We start from the raw sequence: 14,742 nt of genomic DNA, 5'->3' as shown, positions 1-14,742 counted from the left end.
ACAGAAAAATAATGCTAAGGAATAGCAAGAGAAAAGTTCCCTATTTGTCATTACAGGGCAAAGGCCTCCAAGTGAAGCCTGGAATTTTTTTTTTTCTTTTTGTATTTGAGTAAGGGCTGAAAGGATTGTGTGATGATTTTGTGCAACATAAGAAGCATTTGCTTCTAATGAATAAATTGCAGATTTTAAATTCCATATTGATTCCTGTAGTCTATTTAGTGACAGCAGCCACCTAGTCAAGTGCTTTCTTTCTACAGCAGGGAGACTGTAAAAGTGGAAATTCTTCACGTACACATCATACACATCATCTGGCTTGAGTCTCTGCTGTCATCAGAAACCTGACTGTTTTTCAGGATGGGGAAAAGGAATAGATTAGATGCCATCTTGAAATCCTCTCTGTGATCCTTCTTTCAATACATTTTTTAGCTTGAAAATAAATTAGTGCTACTTGCTGTGAGTTTATGTACAAGTGTTAGTTCTAAGAAGTAAATTACAAAGTTGTTCTAAGAGCAACTAAGTAATACCAAAACAATTTCTTATGCGTTTATGTTCGCTGTCTTATACATGCTCTCCCCAACCACAACCACATTAATACTATATCCGCAGGTAATTTCTATGGCAATCAAGACTGTAGCTAGCCCAAAGTCATGCATGTGCTCATGGGCTGATTCATCTGGTACAGAGTGAATGGCCAGCTACCTTCTACCAGCAGGACTATAACATTACGATTATGCCTGCCTAAAAGTTGCTTAGCTACATCTGTATTTGGTGGTAACAATAACTTGAGCCTTCTTTTGCTAGCTAGTGATTTCATATGATTTGTACGATATTAAAATCTTTTATGTTTCTTTCCTCCTCTGAGGTTTGGTTTGAGCAGACCAACGATTCCAATTTAGGTAGAGGACAGGGGTGTGAGGATGGACTAATAGATAGCAAGTATGTTTCTAAACACCTTGTTTCCATGGAAATAATAGAAGTATGCCCAAAAATGACCAAATATGACTGATGACAGTTTCACCATCAAGTTGCTCCTGAAACTTTTGAAAATCAGTCTTCTTCTACAGAAGTAGAAGACAAATCTCACATCCTACCCAAGACCAGAAATTTACCGAAGGTTTCATAACATTGAAACAAGGCATTGCTTTAGAGTTTGCTGTCTAGTAACAGATTTTAACAAGTGCTGCTGAACTTGAGCATGACCACTCCAGTTACAGAGGAATAGAGAAAGACAGATCATTGCACTTACAATGTCTTCAGCCCTGTAAGGCCTCTAAACATTCGTCCATGTACTGATTCCAGTTGATTCTCTGTCAGAATCAGTTCCTGCACTCCTGAAGCTCCATCAAATGTGCCTTCTCGAATCTCCTTGATCTTATTGTTGCTCAGATTTCTGGAAGAAGACAACCAGAAACAATAAGAAAAGCATTCGTGTTTTATTCAAAACATACATCATCACACTGGAAGGATGATGGAAGGAAGGACAGAAGGGAGGTAGGTTATATGCATCTCAGTGGTTATCTAGGAAAACACTCAGTCAGCAAGGAGAGAATACAGAAGTTCAGAAGTAAACCTAACCTTCTTACTCTGCTCGCAAAAAAACAGACAAACAACCAAACAAAAAACAACCAAACAAAAAACCAACACAGAACAGATAATCAAGAGTATTTAAATCCACAGATTTACCAGCTCTCATACCTCATCTCATTGTTGCTTATAAGGGTCTCTGACCCTTGTAAATGGTTTTCTAACATCTGATTTATGTTCTTGAACTTTTGGAGACTGCTGAGATTGGGTGCTCTGCAATTAAATCAGCTACCATTAAAACAGCTACCACCACATATTGAAATATGGAGCCCATTCATTTAGTGTACCAGGACCTTTACTCTTTTTAAACCCAATGCTTCTGTAAGATAAATAACTGTGTGACTGCATGTATCTGATAAAAAATTTTTATATGTACAATCATGAACTCCCAGGCATTTAAATTTAACACCATCATTCAAAATGAAATGCCTATTACTTAATTCTCAGTTCACATCTACTGCAATATACAACATTATTTTCCAAATATTTACTCTGCCTATACAGTCTCAAGATGTTTGCTTATAGATCAACTTTGGAGAACTTCAATCTAGAAAGTTAAATGAAGTTCTGATGAAATGCAAAGTGAATCTTCTGAATATTTCATATTTGTGAAAAACCCAGTGAATAGAAAACTTCTGAATGATAAAATGACCTTAGAGATGCATAAAAATAAATGGTTTTTAATTATTTAAAACACTTATATAAAAGGCCTTAAGCACTGTAAGACCTTGGGCATCAGTCCTTCAAGCATGTCCTCACGAAGCCCTGTAGAGATTACAGTATGTAATCCTATTTGTGTAGGCCTTTGACAGGAAAAACTATTTATTGTTTTAATGTCTACAATAAAAAAAGAGAAAGTAAAAGATACTCTCTTGTTCCCAAGAAGATGCCAAATTCCAACACTATTACTCATACTGAATAGCATCTCATTCCAGAAATGATCCCACTACACACACAGCATGAGTAATAGTTTCAAAACCCAATTCCAGGTGATATAAAACAAATGACAAAGTATCAGATTAGCACCTGGGCTACACTGCTCATAAGAACAGGCAATCTTGTTGGGATAAAAGCTGACGGAAGACATGGCAACAGGACAGCCTGGCCTCAGACACAAATAATGTGGGTCTTGCTCTTTGCAGCAGTCATCACTTAATAAAAAAAATGTTGAGTCTTGGAGATATGCTTCATGTGGGATATGAGTATGCTGGTTTATGTCTGCTGAACAACTGTCAGACATTGGGTCCTACAGCATGTGGTCCATCACCTCTTGTGCTCTCTGTGATCAGAAAGAATAGCAGTATGGCAGCAATCAGCCAAAAATGATATAAAAGTATATAGAAATACTCACAGGTTTTGCTTTCCAGGGGTTTTGTACTTTGTCTAACGTTCACATGAAGAGTTTATGTGAGTTAAAGCAAGTCAAGGACAGATATGCTGACATATGCATTTAATTTGGGTGCTCAGCTATTTCTCTAATGGAAATGTTTATACCTCAGCATCTCTTTTGAATGCTGGCATAAGTAATTGCTCCCAATAAGCCCTTTCTTGGAAAAGATTACCCCATGATGCTTATTTGCACAAAAATAAATGAATAAATAAGTAAACGTTTGTGGCGGGAAGGGAGGGTGAGTTAGTATAATACAAAGATTTTGACTTTCAATTCACAGATTGCAGACTGACCTATACTTGTTGTTAAAGTTTTATTAGTTTTTACCGTCTAAAAGATATTTAGTCACATTAAAATGGGTGCAATTTTAATGGATGATTGGATACTCCAGGCAAAAAAGCAAATATTGGAGAGGAAGGCTGGCCATAATTTGACAAGGAACTGGCACCTTCAAACAATCCAAACCATCTGACTTTTCTTTGCTGCCAAAGAACTTCTGTAGATAGGCAACTTCACCCATTTGAGTTTCAACAGCATAAAATTATCCAAAAATATGCTAGCAGTTGCAGAAAAAGCCAATTATATGTACCTTTCCCATGCAAGAGACTTGAAAATCCAAGATTAAATGCTATGACAAAATCAAAGTTGCAAGGCAGCGAAAAGATGAGCTTTACAATAACAAAAAGGTAAGGAAAATACTGTCCTGCAATCCCACTTGGAGTACTGTCAAAGCAGATGTTCTGCCAATCCTGATTTCTTAATTTGTTTTCCTAAATTAAAGTTTTCCTTATCAGAATGCAAAAAAGAAATTGTTAGATGTCAGCACTTATTCACTCAGAAGATGCATCATCCTGAATGTCTGACCCTCTAGAATAACAGACGTGAGAAATTACATACTTTTTAGTCTAGAATTACCAGGAAAAAACAGTCAACTGTTGATCAAAACCTTAAAAAACAAATTGGTAAAACTTTGCCTGCTTTCGAACTCAGAGAGCTTTAGTCTATCCTTCCCAGCATGAAAATAATCTTTCATATATGGTGACCATTGCACTTGGCAAGAAACATTTTTTTCTATCAGAAAACTTCTGACAGAGTTTATAGCAAACTCCAATTACAGAAATGCCTCATCCTCTCACAGTGTTAAGTTTCTATCAGGAAGTGTTCTTGAAATAATGGAAGACAGTGGAAAAGAAAATGAACCTTGAGTATTTACCAAGAGACCTATGGCCTCTGGCGCGACCCAGATAGGAACCTGTAGTCAACCTGGTCACTCAAGAGGGCTATTGTTTCCAGAAGGACCCTGATCTACCACGGTGATAAATTTTAATCCTATTTCCAGACTTGTATTTTGGGTAAGAGGTCAAAAGAAATTTTCAGAAAGCCTGGGTTTACTTTATGTGTGGCTGTGAATAGGAAATGAACAGATTTAGGAAGCTCTCAAGGTGAGATTGTTCACACAGCTCACTTTTCAGTCGGATTTTATTTACCTTATGGCTAAAGTTTATGATAATATTATTTCTGTTGATCTTCTAACTTCAACACAGAACAAGCCGGATTCTATTCAGTCTTAACAGAACCATTCGTGCTGCTGTACCTGCTGGGTCAGTTTCAACATTTCATCATGATATTCATCACTGAATTACCAGCACACGCTGCTGAACTACCACGAGCACAACCACCAGAGTGCAGTCCAACTGCAAAGACTCTGCTTGGTCTCAACTTGCATTTTATTGTTTTAACATACAAACAGCCTGTTCTGAGTGGGGTTTTCCCAAGAATATTTCAGGCTGTTGGTGGTGCGTGTGGAGTCTTTAAGTGTATTTTGGGAGGAAAACCCCATTCTTGTGGAGGAAGGATGTTTGCTGAGAATATTTTACAGCTCTTACCAACAGTCTGGCTGTCTTTTACAAAGTGAGTTGTTCTCAGAAGCAGGATGGCACTGAAAGTCTTAAATACTACAGACAGACACAGAATTATACTCAGTGACATTCGTACATTTCATGCAGCAGAGCAGATTGATGGTATCACTGAAAAAAAGGAGGCATGTGATAAGCCCAAATGCCACATATCACAACACTCTCCACAATTTCATTTCCACAAAATACAGTCTGTTTCTGTATAAAAAGTGACAGATGACTGTGACCTCAATTGCCATGGTAAAATTTATGCTTAGGGGAAAGAACAGCAGGTAACAGCTGTTTCTACAGCCAGAAACTACTTTTACCTCTCCAAAAAACTTAAGTTTACGTTTATTAAATGGACTTGTTGTCTGCAAACTTTATCGTGATTCAGTTTTATTTTGCATGTAGAGTGTATTAAATCCTGGGGTGGCATGTTGTACAGTAAGGTTTAATGTAAGAGAAATACCTACAGACAAATTAAGCCTCCAAAGTTAATTATATACTAAAGGTGGGGTTGGCAGTACTAGCTATTGCCAAGACACTCTGACTTTTCCTGTTATAAGACTGCATTTTATATTCACTTTGTAACTTTGGCAAGAAATACAGAATGAACTGTCAGATGTCCCTTCCAGGTTTTGAGGTAAGTATTTTTTTATTGTTCTTGTTCTTTAGCAGAATAAAAGAGGTCAGTGCCCTTTTTCTGCAGCAGTGCATGAAATATGGCACTTAACCTTTTTATTTTGAATGTGAGCTTGGAGCCAATTCTTCTTCTGCAGAAACAGCTTCGGGGCCCCCAGTTGGGACAGCTGGTCCCACTGATTTCCAGGGAGAGGGCTGGGGCTGATACCAAGGAGCTGCAGCCTCTCCCTGCAGGTCAGTATCCCATCTCTGCAACTGAGTGCATCTCCTTGCTCCCACTGAGTTGGGTACTGAGGGGATTGGATGCTTGAACCTGTCTCCCATGGCCAGAAGACACCTCCACACTCCTGCTGTCATATTAGTCCTCAAGCTCTGGAGTTTTTCTTTCACTGATTAACAGCTGGAGGTGGTCCCAGTGCAAAACACTAGCAATGCAGTTCTTCAAGCTGGAAGGCAGTGCAATGTGACTTTTGCTTTCAAGTCATGCTTTTAAACTTGCAAAAGCAAGTGAGGTGCTATGGTAATAAGTCACTGACAGCAAAAGAGAGTTCAGGGCATTCAGCAAAAGCCACTGAAGAACCCAGTAAATTATATCTGGGTGGGGTTGGATCTACTTACAGTAATCCACATCAACCTCTTTATTGCACTGTAAAAAGCATTAAACAAAAATAGATTTATTTTTTGGCTATGAAAATAGTACTATGTATACAGGATTTTGCAGCTAATTATTAAAGTTGATTTTTTTAAAGGCATATGCAGACATGTTAACCTTTTAAAAAACAACACAGTAATCTTAGCAATTTAAATTCTAGAAAAACGAGGCAGAACTTAGCATTATGGCTCTCTGACCTTTAAATTTCTGTATCAAGAATTCAGTTCTGTTTTGCATTAACATGTATTAAGTCCTGGGCTGATACAACATACAATAAGATTCAGCTTAGGAGGAATATTTACTGACAAATTAAATCCTAAAACAAAAACAAAAACAAAAAACAACAACAACAAAAAACAGAATGAATTGTCAGATATCCTTTTCAGGATTAGAGATAGATGATTTCAGTTTCCTTTCTCTGAAAAAAAAAAAAAATAGAAAAAGAAAGAAGAAGGAACTTCACCTATGCCAGGAAATAAAGCTAGCCAAAATACTGAAATACTGTCTTTTCATGAAAAGACCCTCATACTCCAATAAAATCTGATTTCATATTTGTGAATTTGTGAATACAACATAGTTGTCTTATTCAAATGATACATCTTCCCTGTGGAAATCTTTTAGGAATTAGCTGAACTCTAAGTCTTGAACACGGATATTTAAGATTCCTACTAAAATCCAAGGAGAGTACAAGACACAGTTTAAATAAAATTAAATACCATTACCACACATAATCACTGGGGCAACCCTAATATGCCATCATCAAATCTGTGTGTACACCCCTTCGGAATCTTACTAAAAAAAACCAAGAGATTGTGATATGCAACTGGACACATATAGACATGCACAACTGACAGAGCTTAAGTGACGAAAGAACAATCATGAACATGTACCTAGAATGTAAATATAATTTGAATCCTCCTTAAGTTCCAATTTGCAGTCAACCTCAAAGTGTGTATGTTATAGACCAAAGCTACACATCAGCATAATATAAATCGAGGAGGCACCAAGAACACTAGTCAAGAGGAATCAAGGGCTAATTCCTCTGTCTCTGGAATCACACTGGAGCTCTTCTAGCCAGAGCAGAACTGTTAGAGTAGCTTCTCTGCAAATTTCCTTGACACACCTCTGTCACTGAGTCATAAACTGAGGTGAAGAAAAACCAGAGGGCAATTATTCAAATGTCCCTTTAAAAAACTATCCTCTCAACTTGGGCTAACCATGAAAAGGCAATTAAGTTGGCTATCTCAGCACTTTTTATTTCAGAAAAAAAAAGAATTGCAGAGATGATTTTTTTTTTTTTTTAAAGTAAAATAAAAGGTCTTATATCGATACCTGCTGACCAAAGGTGAATTTGGCCAATGGCTTTCCAGTGCAAAGCTTTGAACTCTTTCCTTAAGCCTAGGAAGCAATACAATTTCTAGCTACATTCCTCTACCTGTTGTTCTCCTTTAACACTTGAACAGACAAGGAATATGATGAGACCAAGTAAATATTGCCAAATTAAATAACAGTAAAAATTCTTGTTCTTTATACACAATGGAAAATGGGTATTTGATCAATACTCTTCTTCCTTAAATTAATAGCAGCTTAAGTAAGGCTTAATGAAGAGTTTTTCTAACCTGCCACACACACAGAGCCAGTGCATTAGTACTACTAACTGTTGCAGTCCTATCCATTGATATTTCCCTATATGGTCACTAAATCCTTCTTACCTGATGGAAAGAGGACTATGAATTAGCCAAACGAAAGGGATGTATGTTTTTCCTGGCTACCCAGTCTCTTCACAAAATATAATTAGGAGAATTAGAAAATAGATGACTAATCTGGCTTACTAAGAATCAAGTTACTGAGTAAGGCTATGGTTGACATGTAGCTTCTTTGATGGAGCAATATCCTTTTCAGAAAATCTGTGTATTCAAATTGAGATGTTTCTTCACAACATCCAGTAGAAGAAATCAGCTCAATTATAAAGAGTATCTTAAACAGGCTCTGCATAGGGGCTGCCACTAAAAAATGCATGACACAGACTTTTTATGAAGTGTGGGGCACAACTACTGCTCTTTGCCATCCATGTGAACTGCACCTGTACCCCTTTGTTCGCATCTGGTCATGTTAAGAACAGACCAGAAAGATGTTTTGTTTCACAGGAAACAAACTCTTAAAAAACCCACTCAAAGCCAATTCACGTTGCTGTTATGCATAACGACACAGACCTGTTGAGGCATCCCTCCACCTGAGTGATTGATGGGAACATGAAGGACAGCACTGTAACTGACCTACAGTAAGTTTTAAATAAAAGGAGAGAAATTACTCCAGCTATGCCATCTTACCAACTTTCAAAACAAATCCTGAAGGTTTGATAAGGACAGATTCTGTCCTAATTATGTGTACTTTTATATGCTGTGCATTTTTTACTCATTTCCTGTCCACTTATATAGAAAACAGAATAGTCAACAATATCAATAAGTTAGTTTCTAAGTGCACTTTAGCTACAACTTAGAGATCATTCATAAAATACTAGGCTAAAGCTTATGATTGATTCCCCAAGTCTGGTGGTCTGTACTTGCACAAGCATACCCCACACTCTCAAATCTGCAGTGCTGCATATGACGTTCTTGAAGAAATAATAGTGGTGTACGAATCACACTGCAGTTGTCTCCAAAGCCCCTATGACCTTACACAGCTTCAAATGGCTAGGAATCTCCAGGTGGCTGAAACCACATGAAAGAAACACTGAACAGAAAGTCAATTGCTTGGTTTTCCACAATTACCTTGAATCTAACAACAAAATCTTACTAAAAGTAAACAAATAAGATATTAGCAATGGCATTATAGAGTTAAAACTGAAAAATATCAGGAAGATCCATTTAGAAGATCAAAAGGTATCTATTTTTCTCTTTGCAAAACACACACTATCTTATTAAATATACTTCCTGAATAGTGCCGATACTCTGATTGCTACCAGAATTATACAGATCTCTTTGAATCACTGATCTCTAAGTAGCTACTTGATTCTCTTCTCTAAAACCATAGTGATCAAAAGAAACTGTCATCACCTATTTCTTGTAATACTACTTCCCTTCAACTGTTTGACAAAATTGCACTATTTGGAGTCATACTTGAAACGTAATGGTTGCCTCTGCTGTCATGTAAGATAACACATTCAAAAGAAAAAAAGGAAAGCTAAAATTGGTGGCCATCTCTAACAATAGGCATATATCTAAATGAATTCTGGAATGGAATTCCCTTCAGTCTCTACGAGTTGATGACTTTAAGAAATATAGCGTAAAGAATACTGAGAGGTCAGTCTAGGGGTCTTCACCTGTCACTGTGCTTTAACTGGGCCTGTCCATCTAACACGTAAGTCAGTTTCCTTAAATGAACATTACAAATAACAAATTCTGCTACTGCAGTACTGAACTATAAAAACTTTATCCTCTCCTCCTTCCTTACAATCCAAGGATGTATTCTAACAAGCAAATAACTTGAACTTACATTTTTCTAAGGTTGGGTAATTTCTTGAAGAGTCCGATAGCTTCCAAAACAGAAATATCATTGTCATTCAAACGCCTGAGAGGAACAAACAAAAAGACATTTAATGCTTCAAAGATCTCTATAGATATATCTCTGTGGCATACAGGACTGCCACACAGAGACTTATGACCTTTGTTAAACAAGATACTATCTGCCATGTGTCTGAGACTCCTAGAGTGAAAAGTTATAAAAGCTTAGAATGCCTTAAAAGCATAATGCCAAAGGACAATGTCAGAATGCCTTCTTTCAATGAGAAGAGATTATTAACTATAACCATCACAAAGCCTTGTTTTTGCTTGACTAAACGTCCATCTTGCATACAGGAGTCATGCAGCTGGAGATCTGATCCACATAAATTGAAGGGATTTGATTTCAAGTTCTTCCTCATCAAAATCTATTGGTCTTCTCAAATAATGCAAAAGCTACCATCTTGGCATGCTTTGGATGCAAATTCTCTCTCTGATTACATGTAGCTCAAATTTTCTACATAGATAACTTGCTGTGTTTCTGGATATCTCTCTCCTGTATTCTTCTATCTTAACTTCAGAACAACAATTACTGTGGTTCACATAGAGTATCTATGTACTATAGAGTAACTACAATGAAGAACATACTACCAAAAAAACAGAATTGTGTTTGAAGGGACTGCTAACAAAACAAGAGAAACAGATTCTTAAATTACTAAGTCATAAATATTTTTATATACTCCTTAGCTGGATATTATGTCCTTAGCTGTATATTACGTCTATAGTTCCTAAGAATCTCTAAAAGCAGATGTATTTCATAAAATTTCAATCAGCTTAACAATATATTGGTTTTAGACAGAGCCATTTCACCCAGGTAACAAGCACCGCTGAGTTGGAATGAATTCCTGATCAGAGATTTAACTCAAAAGACTTAATTCAATTTTTAAATAAAAATGTCCAGATGTAATGGCTCTGCTTGAGCCATGTGACAGGCCAGCATTGCAAGAAGATGCACACAGGCAGTTGATGCACAGGGCCACGTCTCCTTTCTTGCACCCACACTTGGTATGAGAGCTGAGAAAGTAAGAGAGCTCTGGTGCTTCTCTGAAATAAAATCAACTCACCCTGTGTTTCCCATGGGGATCAAAAATTCAAGGTGCCTTGAATTGCCAAGTATCTTATACAAACTTTAAAAACTAGGAAAACCAATATGCTTGTCTGAGCACATCTTGGAGAGGTGGCACTTACAGATCAGTAGTATATTCAGGAAGGTGGCTGGGTAATCGGGTGAGTTTTTGGTTTGAGCAGTCTACAACTGTTCCCTCGCAGCGACACTTCTCAGGACAGACAAGATCCATGAAACACTTCCCGGTGAATTTACTTCTGTAATCCTCAGACCCTGCAATAAAGAGAAAATATATTCCAGCAAACAGCTCCTGATAACTGCAGCAATCAAAGATTTTATGGAATCAGTTTTCAACACTGTCTCCTGTCAGCTACCAGCTCCTGCACACAATTTCAATACTTGCTAAAGCATTTTTTTTTTTCCCAGCAGTTTTTTAAATGATTCCCAAGACTAGCCTCTGTTTTGTCAGTCTTCCCTTGCTACATCTTATCTTATTCCTGTTAAGGCATCTTTTTTATAAGCATGTCTTAATTAGCTGCTGGGGTCTGCTTCAAAGGAGCTCCAGCAAAGTCACTTTTTCATGCTTTGCACTTATACCAACAAGTAGGACTAAGAATCTCATGAAAGCAGATGTTATCTTGATGCATTCAAATGATATATTACAAAATAATAATAATTAAAAAGCAAAATTTTCAGACCTCAGCTACTAGAGCTATTTTTGAGAGTAACCTTGTATAAGAGAACCTTGCCAATTTTCCAACAATTAGATACCTTTATTAACTATGTTAAACAAACAGCGGAGGAAAGTAATAGCACTTTAAATCATTTTCATTTTAATTAAGGAACGGGTAGACCGTACTTAGTGAGAAGCACTCCCTCATGTACCATTATACCATGAATGCCAGACCTCTTTGACTAGGTTTTTGACCCATTCTAATGAAATGCTTTTCCAATTAGGCTCAGTGAACTAATCTGTCCTTTTCTGGTTTGGTTTTTCTCTTTTAATAACAGCAGGTTTGAAACCTGATCTCTGTGTTTCAAGGAACCAGGAGCATTAATAAATGTGTACGTAATCAAAGTGTTGCCAAGACAGGCCCTGCCATGCATTACCTGCCCACTCACTTCATATTTCACAATGGAAACACCAGAATTGTCTCAGGAACTTTGTGCTATGTCCAGTGATCATAACTACTGAAAGGTATTTTTAATTTTTCCAGAGTCTTAAAAGTCAACTTCAGGGCTTTCTCAGGAATGATTTGAGCAAGTTCAGATTTTAAAAAGAACCTGAAAACATCAACAAAAACTTAAACTTGAGCTGAAATTTGGTTTTAGAGACTTGACAACATTCTCCACCTGCTTCCCTCTTCTAGACTGATAAATACACCACTGCTCATTTTATGGCTGCATACTATTTTTTTTTTTAATCACTATTATTTTAATTTATGTTGCACATTACCTTCACAGGGTGATGCAGTGAAAGCAAGCAATTCTGCAGGCAATCTAACATTTTGATTCCACAGACACACTTGGGTTTAGTTTTGTAATTCCAAACTAGATTATGAGAAACATTACATATAGCTTTGTCCATAGAAACTCTGTACACAGCAGCACTGCTTCTGTGCTGCTAAATAATTTGCGATTTATCATGGTTCTTGTAAATTACATATCTGAAGTGAAATTTGACTACTGTTTTTTTTAGCTTGATGGCACAGCACTTAAATATTAGGACCACCGGGCATTTTGAAGTATTTCAAAAACTACTAAGCCTTCTTCATACCACCATCATTTAAACTCCATATTTTTGGGGAAAAACAAAAACCAAGCATTTTTTCTGGTCCTAAAAATTCCAGGCTTGGCAGCCAGGATAAAATGTCAAGCGATGAACATATTATGCTTTGATTACAAGAACATACTGCTATTTTTCCTTAGGTCCATGAAACGGTTGTTTTGGTTGTTTATGATTCCTAGAAATAATGCCAAAGTGAACAGCTATCAGGATGAGGATTTATTAAAACTGCTACAATTACAGTACAACTTGAAAAATAAAAGCAAAATTTTTCAGTGAAAAGTGTCTTTGAAATCCTCAAATTAACCCTTGAACAAGTAATCTAATTTTCATTGTAAAAACATTATTTGAAAGAATAATCACAAACATCATGAAGTTTCACAGGGTAAGATTTTATTAAGTATAATTTTTTGTCAACTTATGGATACAGGATTCATTTTCCTACATCAAAAAGAAGGATGGGAAAGTAAGTGGAATGTTTTCTGAAGGATAAAATGGAGTATCATCATCAGAGAGTAAAAACTGTCTTTTTTTTTTTTTTTTTTTTTTTTTTCCTGAAGCTTTCTGGCAGAGTAAATAAAGAATATTTACCACATTTTGACTTAGCGGATTCATTCTCCTGGTGGTGTACAACTTCCCACAGTGCATCAGCCATGAGAAGCTGTTGTGATGTGGGCACCTGTCCATGACCTCCATGCTTGTGGTAGGGTAAGACCCTCCCCGCTCAGCAGGAGAGGAAGCCACCAACCAACACCTTCATACATATTATTTTTTATTTTATTAAAATAAAATGAATTTTTAGTTTTTAGTAAAATAAAATAAGGGTTCAAATAAGAATTACCTGGATAAGCACAGTCAAAAGCAATCAATAGCATGCATATGCTCAGCAAGCACTCAGTCATCCATTAGAAAAAGATAAATAGATAAAATTTACTATTTGACCTAAGCCTTGAGATCACTTGGACTGGTGGCTGCTCTATGAAGGTATTCCCATCTGTGATACTAATGTGAAATTGAGCCATCTACTTGCAGAACTAGTTACGTACATACACCCATTTCTACACACAGGGCTTTATCACTGCACTACTACAGGGCTCTGAGTGGATATAACAGGATTCAGGAAGCGCAATTAGACATCGCAAGCATTCAGTACTTCTTGTACTTCCAAAATCACCTGTAGAAAGAGATGTCAGACACACACAGAACACACACCTGACTTCATTTTACTATTCCAGACAAGCCATTTGGTCATTTTAGTATACCTGAAGGCATGTATGCATTGTAGATGAGAACTCTGTGAAGCTTGGCTGAATGCAAAACACAACTTGGGAGTTTCCAGAAATTTCCAAAACTAAAGCATTTTTTAACATGAGTAACATGAGTAGCCAAGGCAACTGAAAGGTTTGTGTTTGACTGAATGTGTTTATCTGAATTGCTAGTTACACTGATAACATTTTCATTTCGCAATCTATGTGACACCACTACAAGGTACCAGTGCATTGTAATTCCTAAGTATCATAAAGCAAGACCACGTGCCTTTTTATAGAACAGCAGTATTGTGATAAAGAAATACCACATTTCCAAGTGCTTGCAAATATTAGGTGCTTTTCTAGTACTCACGCAAAGTAATAAAGCAGCAAAGACGAATAGCTTTTTGTCCTATTTTAATTGCTTAGCAAACCTGATTTCAGTTTTTAAAACCAAACAATTCCCAAAGGACTCAAAAGGAGTGCTGGATGATCTCTTCTGGAAAAAAATCAAGCTATTTTTTCAGGGCTTGAAGATTGACCTGATATTTTCCTTCTAGAAAAAATGGATCCAACTGTCTGAAATTTGGCAAAAATAGTATCATGGACGTCACTGGGTTTAACACTTGGCCAAAATCCCAGGAATCCTGACACTCACTCTATCACTTAACCACTAGACCACAATTCCCATAGGTTTTTAGGAAACAAACACACAAGCAAGCACAAAACAACAACACAGGACATAGATTACTTTATATAATTTCCCATCAGTAGTATTAATTTGTATCAGTTTTACAGAGAAAACCTAAAAAATCACAGATATCCTCCATTTGATGGCTCCACAATAGATATGTAGCAGCTCCACAAGATGAGGCAATATTTCCATACAAGAAAATTTCTGTGTGAGGCCCTCAAAG

General features: G+C 36.8%; 1 protein-coding gene across 3 annotated transcripts in view; it reads right to left on the bottom strand.

The window, feature by feature from the left end:
- Nucleotides 1–14,742, bottom strand: part of SLIT3 (slit guidance ligand 3) — a 515,559-nt gene that overhangs the window by 112,802 nt on the left and 388,015 nt on the right. For all 3 annotated transcript variants that reach the window (XM_084535767.1, XM_084535765.1, XM_084535766.1), the window contains 3 exons: nt 10,915–11,065; nt 9,662–9,736; nt 1,247–1,390 (listed from right to left, as the gene is read on the bottom strand). In XM_084535767.1, coding sequence (XP_084391893.1) covers nt 1,247–1,390; nt 9,662–9,736; nt 10,915–11,065 — 370 coding nt within the window. The remainder of the gene's footprint in view (nt 1–1,246; nt 1,391–9,661; nt 9,737–10,914; nt 11,066–14,742) is intronic.

Source organism: Aythya ferina (genome assembly GCF_964211825.1).
Source record: "Aythya ferina genome assembly, chromosome: 14".
NCBI lineage: Eukaryota > Metazoa > Chordata > Aves > Anseriformes > Anatidae > Aythya > Aythya ferina.
This window is presented reverse-complemented; position numbering and strand designations above follow the sequence as displayed.